The 23,834-nt window shown below is 36.6% G+C and overlaps 1 protein-coding gene across 1 annotated transcript; it reads right to left on the minus strand.

Annotated features, from left to right (window-relative positions):
- Window positions 1-9,754: 9,754 nt before the first annotated feature.
- On the minus strand, window positions 9,755-23,649 carry LOC142627421 (cell division cycle 5-like protein). Its single transcript, XM_075801282.1, has 4 exons — window positions 23,252-23,649; window positions 20,314-22,032; window positions 11,523-11,804; window positions 9,755-10,964 (listed from the first exon to the last, which is right to left on the minus strand). Exons 1-4 carry the CDS (start codon window positions 23,426-23,428, stop codon window positions 10,146-10,148), a joined length of 2,997 nt encoding a protein of 998 aa, XP_075657397.1. The 5' UTR covers window positions 23,429-23,649; the 3' UTR covers window positions 9,755-10,145.
- Between the last annotated feature and the right edge of the window lie 185 nt (window positions 23,650-23,834).

The following is a 23,834-nucleotide window of genomic DNA, read 5'->3' on the forward strand; positions in this document are numbered from 1 at the left end:
AACAAGAATAAAAATAATGATAAAGATAAACATGGAAATGAAATAAATTTGAAGATCCTAAATCAAATTCAAAATCACCTAAGACAACTAATATACTAATAAGGGAAATAAGTAGAAGGAAATAATTAAAGTGATTTGCTGGTTTCCAACTTTTGGATTCTGACTTCCACTGAAGATAAGACGATATCTTTTCAATTGTTGTTGGATCCCAATCCATTGTAGGATTATAGGAGAATTACCATAGAACGCTCTAAACTCATAGGGTAATTATTGAGTACTTCCAGAGTATTATAAATGTCTGCTCCCCCTTCTCATATAATTGTAGATTCTACTAATTAAATTCATGGTGAAACCTATAATTCGCGTAATTCTACGATACCCCCTCAAAAAAAAGGAGGGTACGGTACCCACTAGTAGGTAACATGTTATATCAGGTTACTTTTTTCTCACATTTGACGGTTTCATCCTCACATTGTGCAGTTCCAACATCACATGTGATAGTTCTTTTCTCACATTTGGTGGTTCCTTTACTTTTTTCTCACATTTGACGATTTCATCTTCACATTGTGCAGTTCCAACATCACATGTGACAGTTCTTTTCTCACATTTGGTGGTTCTCTTACTTTTTTTCTCTCACATTTGACGATTTCATTCTCACATTGTGTAGTTTCAACATCACATATGACAGTTTTTTTGTCACATTAGGTGGTTCCCTTACTTTTTTCTCACACTTAGCGGTTCCATCATCACATTATACAGTTTCAACATCACATGTGACAGTTCTTTTCTCACATTTGGTAGTTCCTTTACTTTTTTTCTCACATTTGGTGGTTATATCCTACATTGTGCAGTTCTAGCATCATATGTGTCAATTCTTTTGTCACATTTGGTGGTTCCTTTTTTTTTTCTCACATTTGATTGTTTCATCCTCACATTGTGTAGTTCCAACATCATATGTAACAGTTCTTTTGTCACATTTAGTGGTTCCCTTACTTTTTTTGTCACATTATTGGTTCCCTTACTTTTTTTCTCATATTTGACAGTCTCATCCTCAAATAGTGCAGTTTTAACATTACATGTGACAATTTTTTTGTCACATTCTATGGTTCTCTTACTTTTTTTCTCACATTTGACGGTTTCATCTTCACATTATGCAGTTCCAACATCACATGACAGTTCTTTTGTCACATTCGGTGGTTCCCTTATTTTTTTTTTATCACATTTGACGATTTCATCCTCACATTGTGCAGTTCCAACATCACATGTGACTGTACTTTTGTCACATTCAGTGGTTCTTTTATTATTTTCTCACATTTGACGATTTTATCCTCACATTATGCAGTTCCAACATCATATGTGATACTTCTTTTGTCACATTCGGTGGTTTTCTTATTTTTTTCACATTTGACAGTTTCATCCTCACATTGTGCAATTCTAACATCACATTTGATTGTACTTTTGTTACATTAAGTGGTTCCTTTATTTTTTTTCTTACATTTGATGGTTACAACCTCACATTGTGCAAATCCAATATCACATGTAACTGTTCTTTTGTCACATTTGGTAGTTTCCCTTTTTTTTTTCCTCTCACATTTAACGGTTTCATCCTCACATTATGCAGTACCTACATCATGTGTGACTGTACTTTTGTCACATTTGGTAGTTCCTTATTTTTTTTTTCTCACATTTGACAATTATATTGTCATATTAGGTAGTATCAACATCATATATGACCGTACTTTTGTCACATTTAATGGTTCTTTTCTTTTTTACTCACATTTGATAATTTCATCATCACATTAAGTAGAACCAACATTACATATGGCGTAACCAACCCAACCCAACCCCACTGAATTACCTAATAATCGACGAATATATATAACAAAAATACCTAAAGTACGGTCACAATAGTTTCACATGTGACCGTACGTTTGTCACATTTGGTGGTACCCTAATTTTCTATAATTTGTTTCTCACATTTGACAGTTTTATCATTACATTGGGCAATACCAACATCACATATGCCTGTATTTTTGTCAATTCATAACAATCTTGGTAATAATTAAAATGTTAACAAGAAAATTTCCCAAAATAGTTATAAACTTGAAAATTAACAAAAATACCCTAGAAATTAAGGATTTCAAAAAATAGTCCTAAAAATATATAAAATTACTAAAATACCCTAATGCTTCAAATATTACCTAAATACCTTCATTAACCTATAAAATGACTAAAATACATTTTTAAACTTTCAAAATTAATTTTTTTAAAAAAACACTAAAAATGAACAAAGTAACGCTAAATATCAGCTTTAATCAAACACATCTCAACTTTTTTGATACCTTTATGGTGTTAAATTTTCTTAATAAAAAAAAAAAAAAAAGGTGACCCAAAGCAAACATTATTTGTTAGGAAACATTTGATCCTCTAAATGATTCCAAAGAAGCTATATATTTAGACCATACAATGCTGTAACTGTGAACTCTAAAAAAGAAAAAAAAAATTAAACTTAAAACAATTTAGGCCTCAATGTGTTTTCTTGAAGAACTTGGAATTGAAACATAAAACAAATTTAGGCATCAGAGCGTGTTCTTGAAGAGCTTGATATACCAAATATGAAGGGAAAGAGAGTATAAAATTGATAAGCAAATAAATTGTGCATTCTAATGAAAATAGCTAATGATATTTTTGTTAGGAAGTAACAAAATGAAGCAACCAAGCAAAAGCAAAAATACACCAAACCAGCAGCAAGCTATAACTACATTTCAAAATAATTTTAGATTTCAAAGTTTGCCAAAATGCAATGTTATCAATATTTAACAATTACATATTTACATTCAATATTTCTACAACTATTTCAACTTTGCCTGATGAATGACTACATTGTCCATATACATGTGTAGAAAATGTATTAGAAATCAATAAACGGTCAAGATTGAAACAATAAAAATATATGGCTAAGATTTGGGAGGGTACCATACCCCATACCCACTATCTTAGATTCATCCATCAAGCTATCTTAGATTACATTCCATTCGCTTTCAATACTTTGTTGTAGCTTTTTACACAAAAGAAACTTATAGAATTCACTATTTGTCTAACTATTTGGTATTTTATGTTATAATCATATCACACTCAAGTGGAATAACATCTAGTGAATGCTGATATATGATAACATTTAGTGGTAACGTATTAATATCAGTAGTGATGGCTCATGATGGTCTGGGTCCAAAATCAACACTTGTAGAATGTATTTTGAAAGCTTTAGGCCTTTTTTCTCCAGCTTAATTGATAGGACATCTCTTTTAAACTTTACAAAGTCTAGGCCATCAGACCTTAAAAATGAAACAAACAAACCATCAGCCTCTAAATCACAAAGGCCAACCTAAAAGCAAAATAAACCCTTGCACAATAACAGGGGAGACCTGATACAAACTCAAAGCAGAAACTACTAACAAAAAAAAACAATAGATCATTAACCCCGCAAGCTAGCTAAGAGTCAACAAGCACCATAGAGGGATAAATTCCCCAATTATAGGCTTATAGCATATTCAAACATATAAAATAGAGAGAGTAGTGATGCGCAATCAACACTAATCATTTGAAATAGAAAGTAATAAATGAAAGTAGATTAACATTGTTCCACATGATCCAGTGCATAAGATGTACTTCTAATTTTTTTTTTTTGGATAATTCAGACATTATATTGAAGAGCAAACAAATTACAAACAGAACAACCAGCCCAACATAGCCACTTTAGTACACACAATATATTAAATCCAAAACATAAACACAAATAGCATAGTTGATAGGGCCTAATTCTATTTTGAATGTTCCAAGATTTAATAATCTTTAAGCATAACATCTATTCTTATACAACTCGTCAAGCAAAACAACATCCAAAAAACTAACAAACAATTTGGGGAAACAAAACATATTTTACAGCTTGCATGAGTTAGGGTTTGTCGTTTGATACTTACCTTCAACTATGTTAAAGCGATTTTGATTTTTTTTAGAAGCCTTCACCACTCAATAAGTCTACAGGATGCCAAAAGAAATTCACCCATCACACCACTGAGTAAAGCCATGGGATGCCAAAAAAGATTCACCCATCACACAAAACACAAGAGAGAGACAGAGCAAGAACTCAAGAGATGCAGAGGAAGAACTGAAGAACGAGAGCGAGAGAAAAAGAACCCGAGAGATGCAGAGACGTCTATTTTTTCTTTTTGTTTCTGTATATTGACTTTACTTTTATATAGAACGTGCTTGACTGGTAACAGGTTTTCCTTAAAATTAAATAAACGACTAGGATTAAAACAAATGAAATCAATGGTTGAAAATTTCAAGTGGGTACCGTACCCCCCCTAGTACCATAGAATGACCCCCATAATTCATATGAGAGGGGGAAGTATGCATTTATGGTACTCCCGGAGTATTCAATAATTTTCCAAACTCAGATTATCAATATTAATGGTTCTTCCACCAGACTCGTCTTGATTGACAAATTAGCTTGAATCAAGGAACGTAATTTTCTAGAGACGGCTTGCTAATTTTTCTCTTTGATTTCTGCCATGGATTGCCGTCATCTCGTTGATTCTTGTTGATTTTTAAATCTCCAAGATTGTTGCCACCGTCTTCCTCATGAAATGTCCCTACATCATTAAGGCTAATCAAGTTCTCAAGATCCAATTTGGTTTCAATTAGTTCAGTTAATACAATTTTTTGTTATTGAATAAGAGATTTGGAGTTTGAACCCTGCCTATATCAAAAACAAATTGATCTCATAGCCTGATAAAGAGTAATCATTATGAAGAGAATACTATAGAGTCAAATTCTATCATCTGGAGAAAAAAAAATTCTCAAGATCTATCACAATTAATTGATACCCCTAGACTGTTTCAGAACTATATTATTATTTGTCATATATGTAGCAAACAGTGAGTGAGGTTATATGCCTATATTCAAGAGCTTTCTATCCACTTGAAGCTCCTGATTGTTCTTGTGCAATAAGATGGGTCTCTAGTCTCTACAATGCCTTCACCATTTATATTCCTCAAGATTATGACATTTTATAAACAAGCTTGGTCCGACTCCCTTCTCTCTAAGAATCCTCCAACTCTCTTATATTTTTGGAAGTTTAGAGAGAGAGGTGAGTAGAGGGTAAGGAGATGAGTGGAAATGAGAGGAGAAGTGAATTATTAATCCTTCCTCTTGTTTTGAACTTCTGAAAACTAAGCAAAGGGGAAGGGGAATAGATCTCTCCATTCAAAAAAATATTTCGATATAAGATATAAATTCTACTCTAGCCTAATCTAAGTGTATATATAAATATATGTAAAGCTCCCTCATGGAGACTTGAACCCGACCCTTACCCCCCTCCCCCCCACCTCATAAAAGTTTTGTACTTGTAGAGTGAGTGATCATCACACTAAGGATGTGCAGTAGTAAATGTTTCAAAAATTAAAGAGATGGGAGGGGAATTTCATTTATATATTAACAATTATCACCTTATTTTATTAATTTTAAAGGTGTGGTGGGCCTTTTGTGCGATATTGGGCTGGACTGCTTCCTGCCGTGCTAGGCCCAAGGTGTTCTGGATCAGGGAGTTGGGACCGGTCCAATTACAACCCACCTTGGTCTAGCTTGTGCGCAAACTATGCCCCGTTTTGCCAAGGTTTTGATCACATGCCCCTGGCAGGCAAGGATGCTATGGTAATTACGGCAAGCAGATATAATAAAGAGTATAACAAAGATTTGTTCACCGTTTAGACAAAAGTAAATAATGGGTTATTACAAGAAACACATGTTTTACGAGATAGCAACACAAATAAATACAGAACAGGTGTTAATAAGCATATTGAATCACAAAGAAATATCAGTCTGTCGTGCAGAGTTATGATACAGAGTCTAAGTCAAGATGGAAACCATTTCCTTAATACAAATAATTTCTCTGGCGAAGAAATTAATTGCTTTGAGGAAACGGGCCTAAATGACTTATGCCCAAAGGAGCCTCTTGCCTTTAGCGGAAAGCGTGGTTTAAGATGGAGAGGGAGAAGGGGAAATCATCCTATTCGATGCATGCCTACTATGCTATTCTTTTTTCTTTTTCTTTTTTTTTTCCTTTTCTCCCCCGATTCTTTCTTTCTTTTCCTTTCCTTTTTTATCTCTTCGTTTTTACTTAGTCGTTGTGGTTCTCTCCTTAGAGATTACTATTACCCTCCCCCTTTCTATGCACAGTAGGGGTTCCTTATATAATACCTACCGCGGCTGGCTTTTACCATTTTAACCCTTAACCGTCTTTGTCTGGTGTGAGCGTCCTTGCCGACCATTACTGATTGGTCAGTCGCCCAGCCAGCGCCACTTACCTATGCTGGCCGCGCCACTCTACATCACCAGACGAAGAAAACTATTTTGTTTGTTTGCTTGCCGTAACATTCTTACCTGCCACGATGTGAGTGCTCTCTTTCTCTCTGTCCCTCATGGCATGCACCTAATGGTTCCAACTCAGCTTTGCTTCTTTTGGGCGGTATGTCATCCCAGTAGGACACTTCCTCCAAAAGAGCCTAAGTAGGAAACACAAAAATAGGTTTTCCCCCCTCCCCACCGCCAGATCATGCCCTCTTACCTTTGACCCATGACCCACCACTTCTTGTATTAGCTGGGTATAGGCTAGTGGTGTCTGGGTCTTGCGCATGCCTCACTTCCATGTTCGTCCAAAATCTGTCTGCTACTCATGCATTTGCCGCAGTCTAAAGGTCAGTCTGCACATTCTACCGTTCATCCTTGACTTCTTATGGCATGGGCTACTTTCCTAATTTCTCATTCTTTATGGCTTGCTGGGCTTTGCTCGATTGTGGGCTTCCCCTCCTTCATGTCATTCTCCGTGCTTTATTCTTAGAGTCTTGCTGTTACTTCTTACCACATCATTCTGCTATGCCTATCGTGCTGTTTATCTCTTTTCTGATGGCCCAATAAACTCGTTGGGATTTTTACTACATCACTTGCGGGCTCCTGTGTCCCGTTTACTTCCTTTTGGGCATCCTTGGCCCATTTACTTTATTAGGGTGTCCTTGGCCCTTTCTAATTCTGTGCTTCTCATGGGCTTTTACTAACTCCTTGGGCTTCCCTAGCACAATTACTTTATACTTCATTCTTGGGGCTTATGGACTCTCCATTACCCCTTACTTTCTTTACTTACATTACTTTGGGCCTATTGTGGCAGCTGTGGTTCATTCTCACTTTTCTACATCCATACTGTCCATGAGTTTGCTACTTCTCTCTTTCCGGGCCTTTTTAGGCCCATTTGCTTCCTCAAGGTCCATTTGTTTGCTTTATGGACTTATGATCTATTATTCCTGCCGCTTGGGCTTAATGGCTTTTCTATCCAACTCTCTTCTGCCCACGTTGTTGGGCTTCTTTTTCATGCTGGGCTTCCCAAAAAATGAGCATCTACAAAAGGAATAACTATAAATTTGACATTTAAAAAATATATATTTTAAGAACAAAATTGGCATTTTTTTTAATCCCTTCCCGTATTGTCTCCCTCTTGGGTTGTCCAAAGACATGTCAAACCTGAACCACCTAAGGGATCCAACTTGACCCAAATCGAACTCAATCCAATCTGGTAATTATGGTAATCGACGGCGAGTCACCACCTTCAAAATCCAACGACGACAAGTTGAGTGGTAGGTTTCCTCCTCCAAAATACAACTCACCCAATCCAACTAATGAACCTAGTCAAATTTGGCAAAGATCCGCAAAATCCATCTACAAACCCACTCAAATCCGATGGAGATCTACAGGATTCATTATGGCTATGTTTGGGAATTCATAAGGGAATAGAATGGAATGAAATTGAATGATTATAAAGGAATTAAAAGGAATGGAATAGAATGAAATGAAATTGAATGATTATAAATGAATGGAATGGAATAGAATGTATTTAAGCATGAGAAATGAATGGAAAATAATGAAATTAAATAACCTTGATTGGATGTTCTAAAATAAAGGAATGGAAAGGAATGGAATGTAAATAATCTTGTTTAAGAGTAACATAGAGGGAATGGAATCATTTTATGACAATATTACTATTAAACCCCTTTTTTAAAGTAAATGGTTGAATATATAGGGATATTTTGGGAGTTTTAGTAAAAAATTCATTAAATCTAATTTCAATCCCTCCTATACTTCATAATTTCAAGAGGAATGAAAATTTGAGATTTTAAAGGAATAAAGAGGAATGCGTGTTCTCTCCTGCTTATTCCATTTCTTCTCACTTAAAATCCCAAACAACAAGGGAATGAATTTTCCATTCCCTCCATTAAAACTTCCAAACAAAGAAAGGGAAGAAGATTTTAAAATAATTCTTTTCATTCATTTCCATTCCATTCCATTCTCTCCTCTCCAATGAGGGCTAAGATCTTCCCAATATATAGCAAGATCTCCATCAGATCTTCTCTATTCTAAGTAGTACTCTAACTCTCTCCGTCGTAGTGACAATTGTAAAAAGCCCAACAGGCTGCTCCTTGTCAGTGCAGGTTAAGCATAAACCCAACTCAATCCCACCCATAAACGTCCCTATATCCCTTTAAATTCCTCTAATTTAGGAGAGTTAAGAATAGAGATGTGCATAGGTCGGGTTGGGTTGGGTTAAGGGAATTTTTCAACCCAACGCACCATGGTGGGTTAAAAAAAATCCAACCCAACCCAACCCATTACAAGAGTTCAACCCAACCCACATGAATCGGGTTAGGTCGAGTTAAATCCATGGGTTGGACAATTTTTATTATTATTATTATTATTATTAAATTGAGCAAAAATATATATCTCATTTGCCACCTGAGATGATAAACAAAATATACATAAACTAGTATTCTAACTCAGTTATAAACAAAATATATCTAACTGAGTTGATAAACAAAATATATATGAACTAGTATCCCAACTCAGTTATAAACAAATAAGAGTAGAGTGAGAGAGTGGGAATGGAAGGCGACAGAAAGAGAAATAAGATTGTTAGAGTTTGCAAAGTAATTGAGTCTTATATAGGAAGAGCTTAATAGGGGAAAATTTTAAATAAAAAATTATTAATTATATATATATAATTTAAAATTTAAAATTTAAATATATAGGTGGATCGGGTTAGGTTAGGCGGGTTGTGATTGTTATGACCCAAACCCAACTCAACCCACTATTAAAAAAAAAATTCACAACCCAACCCTAAAAACCGACCCAACCCAACGAGTTGAGTCGGGTTGGTTTTGATAGGTTGATAGGTTGGATGCACACCCCTAATTAAGAATGAGGGATTAAGAGGGGAGATACCCCTCCAAAGTCCAAACCCAGAGGGGAGATACCCCTCCAAAGTCCAAACCCCTCCCCTCTTAAAAAACATTCAAACAAGGTTCATTAATCCATACGCCTCCCATCCTCTCAATTCCCCTCCATCCAAACAAAATAATCTTCCTTGGCAAACCCATTGCCATTGATACCTATTCAAAACGGCACCCAATGTTTTAGCATTAATATCATGACCGATTATCAATCCTTGCAAAAGTTTCCGGTCTAGGGATGTGCAACTCAAACACCTAAAAGATGAGAGTAACATTATAGAAAGTGCACATAACATCACTGTGCTCAGAAGTCAATACTCTTCGAGAGAGACTCGGATTTTACATAATAGACCTCATCTGTTCCTCTAATTCTAATAAATTATTTTAGGGGATCACATTACTCCACCCTAAAAGCTAAGTATTCTATAATGGCAATACACTAGATTAAGCAATCTATAAAATCCACCCAGAATATACATATTTGTTACCAACAAATTATCGCAAGGAAAGCTATAATAGTACCTCATTTAATAACAGCTATACCGTACACATGACCAGATTATGATCATATCCTTGACCACATTAAGATCTTAATGACAAAATTAGAAGAGTCTGACTCTTAAAGGTCCCTGAATACTGCTCTCAGATCACAACTTCTGTTACATTTCAAACTTCATTTCCCGTTCTTATCTGCAATTGTAGTTTAGTTTGCTTCTCAGTTAAATCCCATTCAGAAAGAGTTTGATTTCTTCTCAACTTCCAAACATTTAAAATTGGATATATGCCATCTCCAGCCAAAATCACCACCTCCTATTTGCCACCAGAAACTTGCATGGCATCTCCACTGCCGAAATCATCATTGCCACTTGCTTCTGAGACTTGGTCTTCTTGCTTGGTCAAGACACCATCCAGTTTTCCAGCTTCCACAACATTCAGCGGATCCTCGATATCCTGAGCCTCCTTGGCAACCTCAGTACTCGTGCTACTATCACCAGCCGCATCATCAACCAAGTTGGTAATCATCTTATCATTCTCCACAACCGTGTCCAGAACTCCACCAGGGTTTCTTTCAGACTCTGAGAGCTGAATATCAGAACCTTCCGGACCATTATCTTGAACAACTGTTGTGTCTATGCACAGTGTTTCATGCTCTTTCTCGATATCAACATCCATATCAGTTTTTGGGCTTCGTGAAGCTTCCATTTGCTGTCCTTCATTTTCATTGTGGGATGGTCCAACTGGGACACAGCTTCCAAGTTGTTCATCAGACGATGTAGGCACAGGAGTCTCCGTGCTTGGCACAACGGTCTTACCTTCTTCAGCCTCAGCCAACTCTAGAGCACGATTCTTGGCTGCAATTTCTTCTTCCTTTTGTGCTTGTACTCTGTATTTTTCCATGAGGCTTTGTACCCTTTCCAGCTCTGCTACAAGATCTCCATACCGCCCCTGTAAAGTTCGCTCCAGCTCTTTTTGTTTCTGAACTTCCTCCCGGATACCATTTATACGGTACGACGCTGCTAATTGCTCTTGCTTTTGTAAAGCTTTGAAGCACTCAAGTTCTGTTGCAGCAGTGTCCATCACCTTTATGGTTGCCTCAATTTGTGGCCAGAGACCCATTCTAGCCCGTTTCTGAACAATCATAATGTCCAATTACTTAGTAATCTATGAGTTTCATAACAACATCATCACTAAAAAGCAATAAATCTATGAGCTAATATCACAAATCATGAATGGGAAATCTTCCATGATCTTGATCAAAGATACTGTGTTTTGAGAACAATATTATTATATTATGAGCACCCTTTTTTTAATTGGCAAAATATTTGTAAGATAATACTATTGACTCGTTCAATAGACATTGCTGCTCCCCAGAAATGTGATGTAATTGATAATTAAAAAAAAAAATATTCCAACAGAGGGCTTGCACAACAAATATGCATGTTGAGAAATCTTCAAAAATTGTCTCAAAGAAGGATGTGTTACACAGCTATAAGTTTAATCATATTCTGTATTTGAAGCAAATATGAGAGTAGAAAGATCTTCACTCCTATCATTTAAATACAAGATCGGAAAATACATCTTTGGTGTCTGGTAACAGAAAGAAATTATATTAAGAAATTGCACTCATATAGCATTAAATGACACCTGTAGCTAAGAGTCAACTAGTATCTCAGAGGGAAAACATACCTCATAACCTTGTGTGAGAATTTCAACCTTCTTCCCAAGGGTTTCTGCCTTAGCTTTATCTCCATCCATCTTCCTTTTCACATTGTCAAATTCATTCTGCAAGGCCGCCAGTTTTTCCATGTTTCCAGCAACACTTGAGAGACCATAAGCACTACGGGTGGGGAAGTACATGAGATCACCTAGACAAGTTTTGTGTGCTTCAACAAATTCATCTAGGGATTGATCCTCATGCCCCATTGCCACACGAAGATACTGTGCCTCTTCCTTTATCAGAGAATCAGCCTGCTAACAACAGTGTAATTATTAAAACTTTGAGACTAAATCATCAATAGATATGCTCCAACAACAGGAAATATAAGGGCTATAAACTACAAAGACAGAAGCATAAGTTTAAACTGTATATATAGGTGATATATAATGTGCTTTGCATCATATAAGATGTGATATGGACCAGAGGAAAGATCCAAGAAATTACATAAATTAGTAACAGGAAACACAACAGTTAAACATCTACAGCAGAAATCACATTAAACAGTAAAAAGAAATTCTTATCTAGTAAAATGATATTAAGTGGCAAAACATTAACCAAAAATTACACAAGATGTAACTTAAACCTAATAAAGAAAACACACATACATATATATTAATACACTATCCTTTGTTTCAAAATGTCTTGATTTTGGAATGACAAGTTGTTTAATGAAGAATAAATATAATAATTTACCAATATCGCCAAAGAATATGTATTGGTGATTATCTTTTTCTTTTTGATAGCTAAGGGTAATCTTATTCAGGCGTCCTTTGTTCATATGGGGGGCATTCATCCATCATCCACTTATAACTAACCCCAGTCATGCAAGGGAAATTTGAGAAGATTCAAGAAAGAGAAAAAAAATTGAGTAGAGAAAAACAAATCTCAACCTCAATCTGAAACTTAGAGAATAATCTTTATTCAATGGAAAAACTGAGTTTACAATGGCTAAGCATAGTGATTTATCACTTAAGGATTTTGCTATGATGATCTCATGCTGACATCATCACAAATAAAACCTCCCTAAACTATAGTTAGCACATGTGTAATACAATCAGTCACATGCTAAAAAATCACAAGCTACAGTTAGCTATTACAACATTTACCTCACATGTCTAAATCAATTAGTGACATGACTAACCTCTACTATAATATCCTCTTTTTTTTTTTTTATAAATGATAAACTTCATTGATAGAAATAACAAATACATAAAGACAACGCACACAGGACGTGTACTAAAGAAAGTTTGAGAACAGAAAGAACTTAGAAGTGTAAAAACTGCATCTATCAAGCAAATCAGACAAAGACTTAAAAAAGAAGACACCCGACGCATTTGTCCACCCAAACAGAGTCTGGAAGAAAGAAATCTTCAAGTCTTGAATCGATCTTTCGGTTCCTTCAAAAATCCAAGCATTACTCTACCTCCATACCCTACATCAAACAGTGATGGATTGTATTCCATATCACCCCATTTCTATGTTTTCTAAAACATGCCTGGTCAGCTAGCAAAAAGCTCCACTACATCCTTGGGCATAACCCAAATAACCCTGAAAAGTATAAACACCCTACTCCACAACTCTCTGGCTATTGGGCAATGCAGGAGTAAATGATTAATAGTCTCCCCTTGCCCTCTCACACATAACCAGTCAATAACAATAGGCCTACACTTCCTCAAATTATCATTAGTCAAAACTCTACCCAACGCCACCATCCACAAAAGAAATTAATCTTTGAAGCCACTTTAGGAACTCCGTAGTCTTCCAGGGAAACGACAATTGGGAAGGGGATTGTAAAACTTTATGGTAGGATCTAACATCAAAAATCTCCCGAGAAGCAAGTTTCAACCACAGCCTATCCACCCTTACCCCTTTCCACACTCCATTATACAGTAAATCCATGAAGGAGGCAGCAGACTCTAACTCCTGAATCTGAACCGACCAAATGAAAATTATATAGCTCTCCCTGAGAAAGAAATTAGCTCTGCCACTAATGCATCCCTGTATCAAGCAATGCCATACAACTCAGGAAAAATCTCCTTTAACCGGGGGGAATATCCATATGTCTAAAATTATTTAATCACTTCTCCAAAGGAAGCCTTTGTTATGGGGATTCTACTATAAAATCCATATGTCTAAAAGTAATTAATAACATCTACAAAGAAAGCCTTTGCTTGAGTAGTAGATTTCAATCACATCTGCATGCTTTTGTGGTTGTGGAGTACTTGATTCAACCACCTCATCATGCTCTAGTGGAATAGTCAACCACCTCATGAAGGTTGCTTCACCTAGCTAAACCCCCCCATCCATTCCACACTCTTGTGGGTCAGGAAAACACCGATATTATCTAAAATATAAATCACCACTCAGTGAGTTACTTCCATCCAAATATAACAAATTCTTCCTATGCTCTTGTGGTATTTGTTTCTTGTTCTGGAAGAAAGTTGGATAACTATAAACCGGGCAACGAGCAACCCTCTAACTCAAGATTTTCATCAAAATAATAGGATACATTAGATTCTTATGCTTTTCACAGCTATTTTTCCTCCTTTCCTACACTAGAAAGGGTCATGTCCACTCTTTCAAAGGGTGCTCACTAAAAAATCAGAAGATATCTAAAGCCAAACTGCTAGAGTGGAAAATATAAATAGAAAAAAGAAGAGGACAAGAAAAATCCCAAGCTTCACCACATAGAATTTCCTCGAAACCCTAAGCTTCACCATCTAAGGTGCTTCGAATCACCACCAAGCTTAGAGAAACATCTCTAATAAGAAAATTATTATCAAATTGAATTGCTTCAAACCATTCCCAGAGCCTCTTTTTAATAGGCTTCAAGGAGTACATCAAGCCACAATTACATAAAATCCTCAACAACATTAAATTCTAAATTCAAAGGTGAAATCTTGGAGACTCAAAAATTCAAAAAAAAAAATTATCATATTCCCCTGATTGGATAAAACTAGATCTCGGGTTTTGAAAAATATGAAATTTTACGCTTGACACTTGCACCAACTCTAGAAGCACTTCTGGTTACACTAAGAACAAAATAACTTTAGAAACCAACAAGCTTACTTTAGAAAGGGAGTTTGAGAAGGAGGAGATCATTGCAGCCCTACGGGAGGCTAAGGCGAGGATCCCAATCCAGATGGCTTTACTATGGCTTTCTTTCAAAAATGCCGATGTGTTCTTGAGAAGGAGATCTTGGCTTTTTTTGCAGACTTCCACAAAGAATGTATCTTTGAAAAATCTCTTAATGCCACCTTTTTGTGTTTGATACCCAAAAAGCTTAGTGCAGTCAATATTAGAGATTTTCGCCCTATAAGCCTTGTAGGTAGTTTGTACAAGCTACTTACAAAAGTCTTGGCACATAGACTACGTTGTGTTTTGGATAAACTTATTTCCAACTCCCAGAATTCTTCTGTTGGGAGAAGACAGATTCTTGACTCTGTTTTTATCGCAAATGAATGCTTGGACAGTAGATTGAAGAGTGGTATCCTGGGCGTGATTATTAAATTGGATATTGAGAAGGCTTATGATCATGTCAGTTGGAGTGCCTTATTTTACCTTATGGAGAGGATGGGTTTTGGGGAGAAGTGGGGGAGATGGATGAAGATGTGTATTTCTATTGCCTGTTTTTCAGTGCTTATTAATGGGTCTCCAGCTGGCTTCTTTGGCAGCTCTCGTGATCTTCACCAAGGGGATCCTTTATCTCCACTCCTATTCTTATTGGTAAAGGAGGTGTTGAGTAGGTTGTTGAAAAAGACAGAAGATGGAGGCTTTCTCAGTGGATTCCAAGCAAATCCCAATGCAAGTGGAGGTTTGCATATCTCTCACCTTTTATTTGCTGATGATACTATTCTCTTTTGTGATGCATCCGAGGAACAATTATTACATATTCGTATGGTCCTAATTTTCTTTGAAGCTATCACAGGATTGAAAGTAAATGTTGGTAAGAGTGAGATTGTGCCAGTTGGTGAGGTTGGGAATTTGGATGTCTTAGCTCGTATTTTATGTTGTAAGGTAGGTTGTTTACCCATGACTTGTTTGGGTATGACTTTGGGGGCACATTATAAGCATTCCTCAATATGGAACCCTATCATTGAACGGATGGAAAAGAAGCTCGTAGGCTGGAAGCAGTTATATTTGTCAAAAGGGGGTAAACTTACTTTATTGAAGAGTACCTTATCAAGTCTCCCTACTTATTTTTTATCTTTGTTCACTATTCCACAACATGTGGCGGACAAATTAGAAAGGATTCAGAGGAATTTCCTTTGGGGGAGATCTAATGATGTTTTTAAATTCTCACTGGTTGCTTGAGAGAAAGTTGTGTGGCCGGAGGCAGGTGGCTTGGGGATCCGGAAGATTGGGCTGTTTAACCAAGCTTTGCTTGAGAAGTGGCTATGGCGATTTGGGAATGAGGTCACACGTTTATGGAGGCAGGTTATAGCTTCCAAATATGGGGAGGCCAGTGGGGGATGGTGTACTATATTGTTAGAGGGACGCATGGATGTGGTATGTGGAAGAACATTAGGAAGAGGGCTGAGTGCTTTTTTGGTCATGTGTTGTATGTGGCGGGTGAGGGTTTTCATATTATATTCTGGAATGACCCTTGGAGTAGCCCTACTGCCTTGAAAGATTTATACCTGGCCATGTTTGCTATTGCTATGGATAAGGCAGCTATGATTTCTGATTTGGTTGAGTTTGCACCAGATGGGGGTGGTAGAACCTGGAACTTACGCTTCCGTCGTGCTTTTCAAGATTGGGAGACAAGGATCTTCTATGATTTTTTTGCACATATCTCATCCAAGTTACCTAGAGGGGGTGATGATACCATGATATGGCAATTGAATCGTAGTGGTGTTTTTGATGTGCGCTCCTTCTATTTTTCATTGCTAGCAGCCCCGTTGGTGTCTTTTCCTTGGATGAGCATTTGGTGTGTTAAGGTACCTAAAAGAGTGGCTTTCTTCTTATGGACAACTGCTAGGTGTGGGATTCTTACTATAGACAACCTCATTAAGAAGAATTTACCTCTTGTTAATTGGTGCTGTCTTTGTCAATGTGAAGAGGAAACTGTGGATCACTTATTGATCCATTGTAAGTATGCTCATACCTTGTGGAGTGCAGTCCTTCATTTGTTTGGGATTCAGTGGGTGATGCCGAACAATGTTGTTTCTCTTCTCTCTGCATGGTGGAATTGGTTGGGGAGTCACACTTCAGATGTGTGGAATATGGTTCCAGCATGTCTTACGTGATTAATTTGGAAGAAGCGCAATGTCTGAACTTTTGAGGAAACTGAGAAACTTGTAGATTGTGTGAAGTCTTTGCTACTTAGGACTTTGTTTAAGTGGTCTCGTATTTGGAGGTTTACACATTGTCATTCTTTGTTTGAATTCCTTAATACCGTTAGTCTTTCTTTTTGATTGGTTTGTATTCTTTTCAGTGCAGTGAGTTTACTATCATAAATTCATTGTACTTTTATTATCAATAAAGTGTGTTATTACCTATCAAAAAAAAATAACTTTTTGTTCCACCATATTAAGTACATTGGGAATAATAAAATTAATGGGTGGAATAAATGATACGGCCTTATCTTGCTTGACAGGAAGCATCATTGTATCAAATTTCTCTTTCAAATCACTAAGAACCCACTAAAAACGTTATGTATTGGCACTACCACCTATGGTTTAGGATGTGGTAAGTTTTCATATGTTGGCACTTGTATTTCTTTTTCAGCATTAAGTTCTGGCAGTACTTGAGTTTTCTTCATCTTCAAGATTTCATTACCAACAGCACTGCTTTTCTTGTGTGAAACCATGGTTTCATTGCAATCATTCATCCTTTTGGAGGAAGGAGCCATTGACTTGAACCCTCATTTTGTCCTTTTCAATTTGTGACACATAACAAATACGGAGCTATTCCAGTCTCAAATAGTTTCTTTTATAAAAAAAAAATTTAAAAAAAAAAATATATATATATATATATATATATCACTCTGATAGGATTGGGACAAGTATTTCTCTATATAGTAATACAAAACTTATTTCCCTTTTAGTTTTTGTTTCATTTCTTCCCAATCAGTTATTGTCAGTAAGTTTGCCTTTTTCTAAGGTGGAGGTTCTCGATGCTATTCCAGTATTCTTGATCTCTACCTAGGCAAACCTAACCTTCTTAGTATCTAAAAACATATTTGATTAAAGAATTGGTTCATCTCACCTAACCAATTGATGAAGGCCCATGGGTTTGGACAGCCATCAAATATGGGTGCTTCTAATAATTATCTTTTATTAGTAAGTTACATAAGAAGCCAGTGGGTCAAAACCTCCCTCCATCACATTATTAATGCTCTATTTGTTTCAAATGTTAATATTTTCTAAAAAATGAGTCATTTTCCAAAAGGTATTTTCTATAAAATTATCTCATTTTCCTACGTTTGGTTGCAACCTCTAATGAGTTGGAAAACAATCTCTTAACTTTCCTCATTTAGTCTACTAAGTGATATAGTTGTTTTCCAAAAAAATTTGATGGAAAACAATCTCTAAAAAATAAGCAATACTTTTTATGTTGACCAAATATAGTTTTCCTTGACTTTTTTTTTTATGCTACCAAACAATGGAAAATGTGGAAAACTATCATTATACAAGATTTTCCAAACAAAAGGAGCATTATTAAAGGAAGTGCCAGTTGAGCTATAGCTCACTAGAATAGAGCTTCAACTAATAAGAACCAGCCTACTGACCTATCTATCAAAAAAAGAATCAATCTACTGACCTTGGCTAGGCTAATTTCTAGCTTGTGCAAATATGGATCACAGGACCAGGCAAGGTCTTAAGTCTAGGCTGTAGAAGAAATGCTAATTGGACCACATGCTGTCAATAGCGAGCCAATGCTGTGAACAAGTGGTGCTGGCACGTTATCAACTGGGTTGATCACATGCTAACAACCTGGACCCATCACAGTCTGCTTTGAGCCTTCAAACCTTTTTTACTTTTAATTCTCTACTACGAAAACAATAACCAATAGGATGGGTGTGTGACTCTGAACTGATGGTCCTCACAAGGGAATTTGTCAAGCAGTGGTCATCGACTCACCGACTCAGTTTTGGCACTAATGATGAGTGAAGTGGCATCCAATGGGCCTATGGTGGTTGTACGGCAAGTGGTAACACAAGGGCACACAACGGGGGCAATTGGCAACTCGATTTCGAACATGGGTTTAATGCCCAATCCCAGTTCCACGATGGTAGGCAACAATATCAGCGGGCTATAACTACAGAGATCAGCAGCGATGAAAGAAGACTAAAAGGACTAAGTTTTGAAGGATTTGGGAGATGGGGATGATGGCCATTTGGTTCAATAGTGGTGGCTGCGTAGTTAGGTATGGATTTAGCTTAAGCAAATTGAACCTCTCTTGGGTTTAAGGGCAGAGGTTGGATGAGTACATGTTGGATTCAAATTGGGTTGGTGGCTACTAGCTAGAGTGATAGTGATGTTTTGTTTAGCTGTGATGTCACAGTGCCAAATGAGTTTTCTGGCTATAATTGTGGTTCCTGGTTTTGGCGTTGTTTCTCGATGGTGACAAGGGGTACTATTTTTGTGATGTGTCCTCAATGATAGGTGAAGACGCCTCATTGGGTTGGGTTGCCATGGTGATTGTGTCAGCCTTGGGTTGTTGATTTGGCAATTTTTAGGTTGGGACCTTGAGGCACTGGTAATGGGACTTTGTATGATGGATGGACTTACTATTGGCCATGTGGGTGGTTTGAAGTTCAGGCAAGTTTGGCTTGGTGATGGGCCTTATAGATTGTGGGTTGTTGATGATTTTTCGGTTTTTTTTCCCCTAATGGTGGTAGGATGGGTTGCTATGTTGGCACAAGTTGTAACTAATTGGGACTATTGGTTTCAAAGGCGCACAAATAAAAGATCGGTGTTTTACTTATCAAAAAAAAAAAAAAAGATCAGTGTTTGCTTTGATACCAAGTTGGAGTCAAATGATGAGTAGAAATTAGAAATAAGGGAAAAGAAAAAAGGACAGGAAAAATCCTAAACTTCACCACCTAGAATTTTCCTAAAACCCTATGCTTGAACACCTACGGATGCTTGAAATTGCCACCAAGCATAGAGAAACATATTTAATCATAATTCTTTTTTTTTGTTAAGTATATTTAATCATATTTCTTATCCAAATTGCATAGCTCTAGATCATTCCTGGAGACTCTTTTTAATATGATTCAAAGAGTACATCAAGCCACAATTACATTCCATAAATCCCCAACAACATTAAATTTTAAATTCTAAATTCAAAAGAGAAATCAAGAAAAATATGAAATTCAAAAAAAAAAAAAATGAAATATGAGATTTTAAATAAAAATTAAATTAAATTAATAAATTATGAAATAATTTTGGTTGTGCTCTACATCAACATCAAAATATATCAAATAAATGTTCAAACTTTCTAGAGAAAGAAATAATAATATCATATACCAGTAGATATTACAGAGCATCAAAAGATGTTCCAATTTGTTACCTTACAGCTCCCTCACAGCAGCATCTGTTCTAGACAATTCTACTAATTCAAACATGAAAGACAATAGCTTCAATTTTACATCAATGAACAACTCTGTCAACTAGGACAGGACAAGTAACTAAAACAATGTGCTTCAACTAAAGCTGAATAAAAAAGGAAAAGCAACAAGTGACATGATTAGAGAAGCAGTGATGAAAGCAATAAATACAATATAAAAATACAGAAGAGCTAAACACATACCTCTTTAAGCTCATCTTCTTCAAAATCTTCTATTTCTGGGACATAAGTTGTATCTGCAGAACGCTTGGAACCTTTCTTTTTCTCCTTATTCATTTTTTTGTCAACAGGATACTTTGCATTATCATGATCTAGCAGGGCTAGAAGTTCCTTTCTTATAATTTCATCTGCCTGCTCGATAGAAGTGGGAGGAACAAAGGAACTCTTGTCTCCATCTGCTCTCATCAGAGAATTTCTAATTAGATCCAAAGAAGCTGCAGGAGGTCTAGGAAGCTCCCTTTGCAGTACTTTAGATCTTTTCCTAAGTAATGCCTGCTGCCGTGCCTCTTCCTCAGCTCTTTCTCTAGCTAACCTATCAGACATATCTTCTTCAATCTTCTCCTCCTGTTCTTCATTATCTTCTGGAACCGGTTGCATAACTATCTGGTAGTCATTCTTGGGCTGTGGAAGATTGGTTAAACCTGACCGCAAGTTCCTTCTCAAATCAGCTTGCCTTCGTTGTTCAAGTTTCACAGATTCATGCATATCCATGTCTTCATTAATATGAAGTTCATCCCTGAGTGGAGTTCCTTTAGGGGTCATACTAAAAGAAAATCCATCCCTTGATGGTGTCATGCCAATTCTAGGAGTTAGTCCAGCACCTCCAGGAGTTGCTGATGGAGTCAGCATTGGATTTGGTGTCTGTAACTCCCGTTTCTTAGGAGTGACCCCTGAAAAATCAGAAGGATGCAACTCTGGATTTTCTCCTCCTAATAATGGTGTCTGAGACTCTCTCAACCTGGCTAGATTTTCTGCTTCCATCATAATAGCATCACCCTTACCAGCAGGTGTTCTTTGGGGAGTTCGTAAAGGCGTCATTCCTGGCTGTGGTGTCTGTGCATAATTTGCAAGAAGAGCACGTGTTGCACCACTTCCTTCACTAACTTCCTCACTCCCTGCAAGAAGATCACTAGCATATCCCATCTTTGCAATCTCCTCCAACTCATGATCCGAAATCTGTGGAGCAGGAAGCATAAGTTTCGACCTCTTCCTAACTGTTTCTGGATCATTCATCTTGTTGGCTTGCAATATAGATGACGGAGCATCCTGCCTTTGCGCAATTTTGTTCTTCGCAATATCCTGTTTTCTCAATTGTGCTTCCACATCATTTCTTCTTTTCCCTTCAAGTTCTTCAATTGTGACCGGAAATTTGACCAAATCTACAGGCCTATTTTCATCGGAGACATCAAAAAATCCAGCAGGAGCCTTCTTCTCAAATGGAATCTCCGCATTATAGTCTATTCCCCTTCTTTTCCTCTTTCGGTGCCTATTATCAATCCCAGCTGCCTTCAACTCTCTCCTCTTCTGTAAAGAAGCAAGTCTCCTAGCCTCTTCAAGCTGCTTCTCCCTAGCTTTCCTCTTTGCCTTCTTTCCCTTTGTGTTGGCTAACCGAGCTCGTGCTTCAGAAAGCATTTCTTTCTCATCCTCATCCATATCAACAGGATCTGGACGTGCTGGCTTGGACTCGGGGTTCGGGTCAATCTCTCCAGGACGCAATTTCCGAGGGTCATCCCCTGGTTCATAGTTCTCGTCCTTAGCACAGGCTGCATCAAGGAGTTTCTCATACCGCTCAAGGCATTGCGATGGAGTACGACCAACAATTGGTGCAATAGTTCTCCATTGTGTGGGCATAAGTTTAGCAAGATGAAGCAGTTTCTCATCCTCTTCTCTTGTCCACTCAGTCTGCAAAAACTCACCAAAATCAATTAATCAGTTCCTATCAAAGTTGACAAGGTCACACCCTATTTTGTCCATGATAATCATATCATTTATAGACCCAAACCATTTAAACAAATCTAGAAATCATATAAGAGCAGACAATTATCAAATGTCTTTTGAACCAATAAAATAAAGTGATCTATATCTTTACTCATATTTGTATAGTTAACAATATCGTATACAATATATGAGCAACAAAATAACCATTATTTTCTAGTAAAAATAAGTATTGAATTTATAATTTTCACTCAATTATCTACCCTATAACAAATGCATAACCTATTAAATGATAAAAAATTATAACAAAAGTTCACCACTATACATTATAAAGGATATAACCCCATCAACTTTGATGGGACACCTGGCTATCACAGTCCCTCCCTCTATATATAATCACACAACACAAAAAATGCAGAAATACAAACACACGCATTAAAGGAAGGGTCCAAATTTCCTGTGTTCATTACTTAATGTATCAAAAAAATAGTAGACCTTGATGCAACTTCAATATACAAGACAAAAATGCAAAATCTAACACACTATATATACACTTTTAGAAATAAATATAAATAAAAAAATAACAGCAGACGAAGAAAGCAACCCGAAAAACAAAAAAGAACCCACAAAACAAATAGTCATCCAATTTCAATCTGCAAAACAAAAATGCAAAATCTAACACACTATAGACACTCTATTGGAAATATATCAAAATAACAGCAGAGGAGAAAGTAACCCAAAAACAAACAGTCATGCAACTTCAATCTACAAAACAAAAATGCAAAATCTAACACACTTATATACACTCTTTTAGAACTACATAAAAATAAAAATTAACCCAAAAACAAAAAATAACCCACAAAACAAATAGTCATCCAATTTCAATCTACAAAACAAGAATGCAAAATCTAACACTCTATTGGAAATATATGAAAATAACAGCAGAAGAATAGAGTAACCCGAAATCAGAACAGAACCCACAAAAACAAACAGTCATCCATTTTCAATCTACAAAACAAAAATGCAAAATCTAACACACTAAGATAAGAGTAACCCAGAAACAAAAAAAACCCAGAATGCAAATAGTGGAAAATTATCCAAATTATAATCTAAACTCCATAGCTTTTATAGCTATAGCATTCTTTATCTGAATTGAGAAAAAAAAAGGAGAAAGGCAAGGCAAGACCTTTTTGATGGAGGGGTCGAGCCACTCGTACCAGCGAGCCTTGCACTGTTTGGCAGACTTGCGGACGAGAAGAGAGGAGATTCGAGCCCATTGATTCTTGCCATATTTCATGACCGCCGCTTTCAAGATCTCATCCTCGGTGTTCTTCCACACCCCTCCTTTTATCATTATCCTCATCTTCGCTCTTCTCTTGTGTTGCTTCTCCTACTACTTCTGCTTCTCTGCTTTCTGGGTTTCAAACCCTCAAAAACCCACCACCACAAAATCAATATGCTAGCTGCAGCAAAACCCTCAGCGCTCTCTCTCTCTCTCTCCCTTCTGTGTGTGACTGCAGGAAAGGAGTTTTATTTATTGTTGTTTTCCTGTTTTAAAACTAAAAGGGCCAGGGGAGTGTGTGTGTGCGTGTTCTCTAACCTTTTGTTTTAAAAATAAAAACAAAATTGCCTTAATTATATTGAGGGAAATTTTTTAATAATAATAATAATAATAATATCATTTTAATATTAATTATATACATTGATAATATTTTGATGTTATTTTAGTTTTTTTTTTATAGGAAAAGATGTTATTTTAGTTAAAATCT

This window comes from Castanea sativa, chromosome 3 (assembly GCF_040712315.1).
Source record: "Castanea sativa cultivar Marrone di Chiusa Pesio chromosome 3, ASM4071231v1".
Lineage (NCBI taxonomy): Eukaryota > Viridiplantae > Streptophyta > Magnoliopsida > Fagales > Fagaceae > Castanea > Castanea sativa.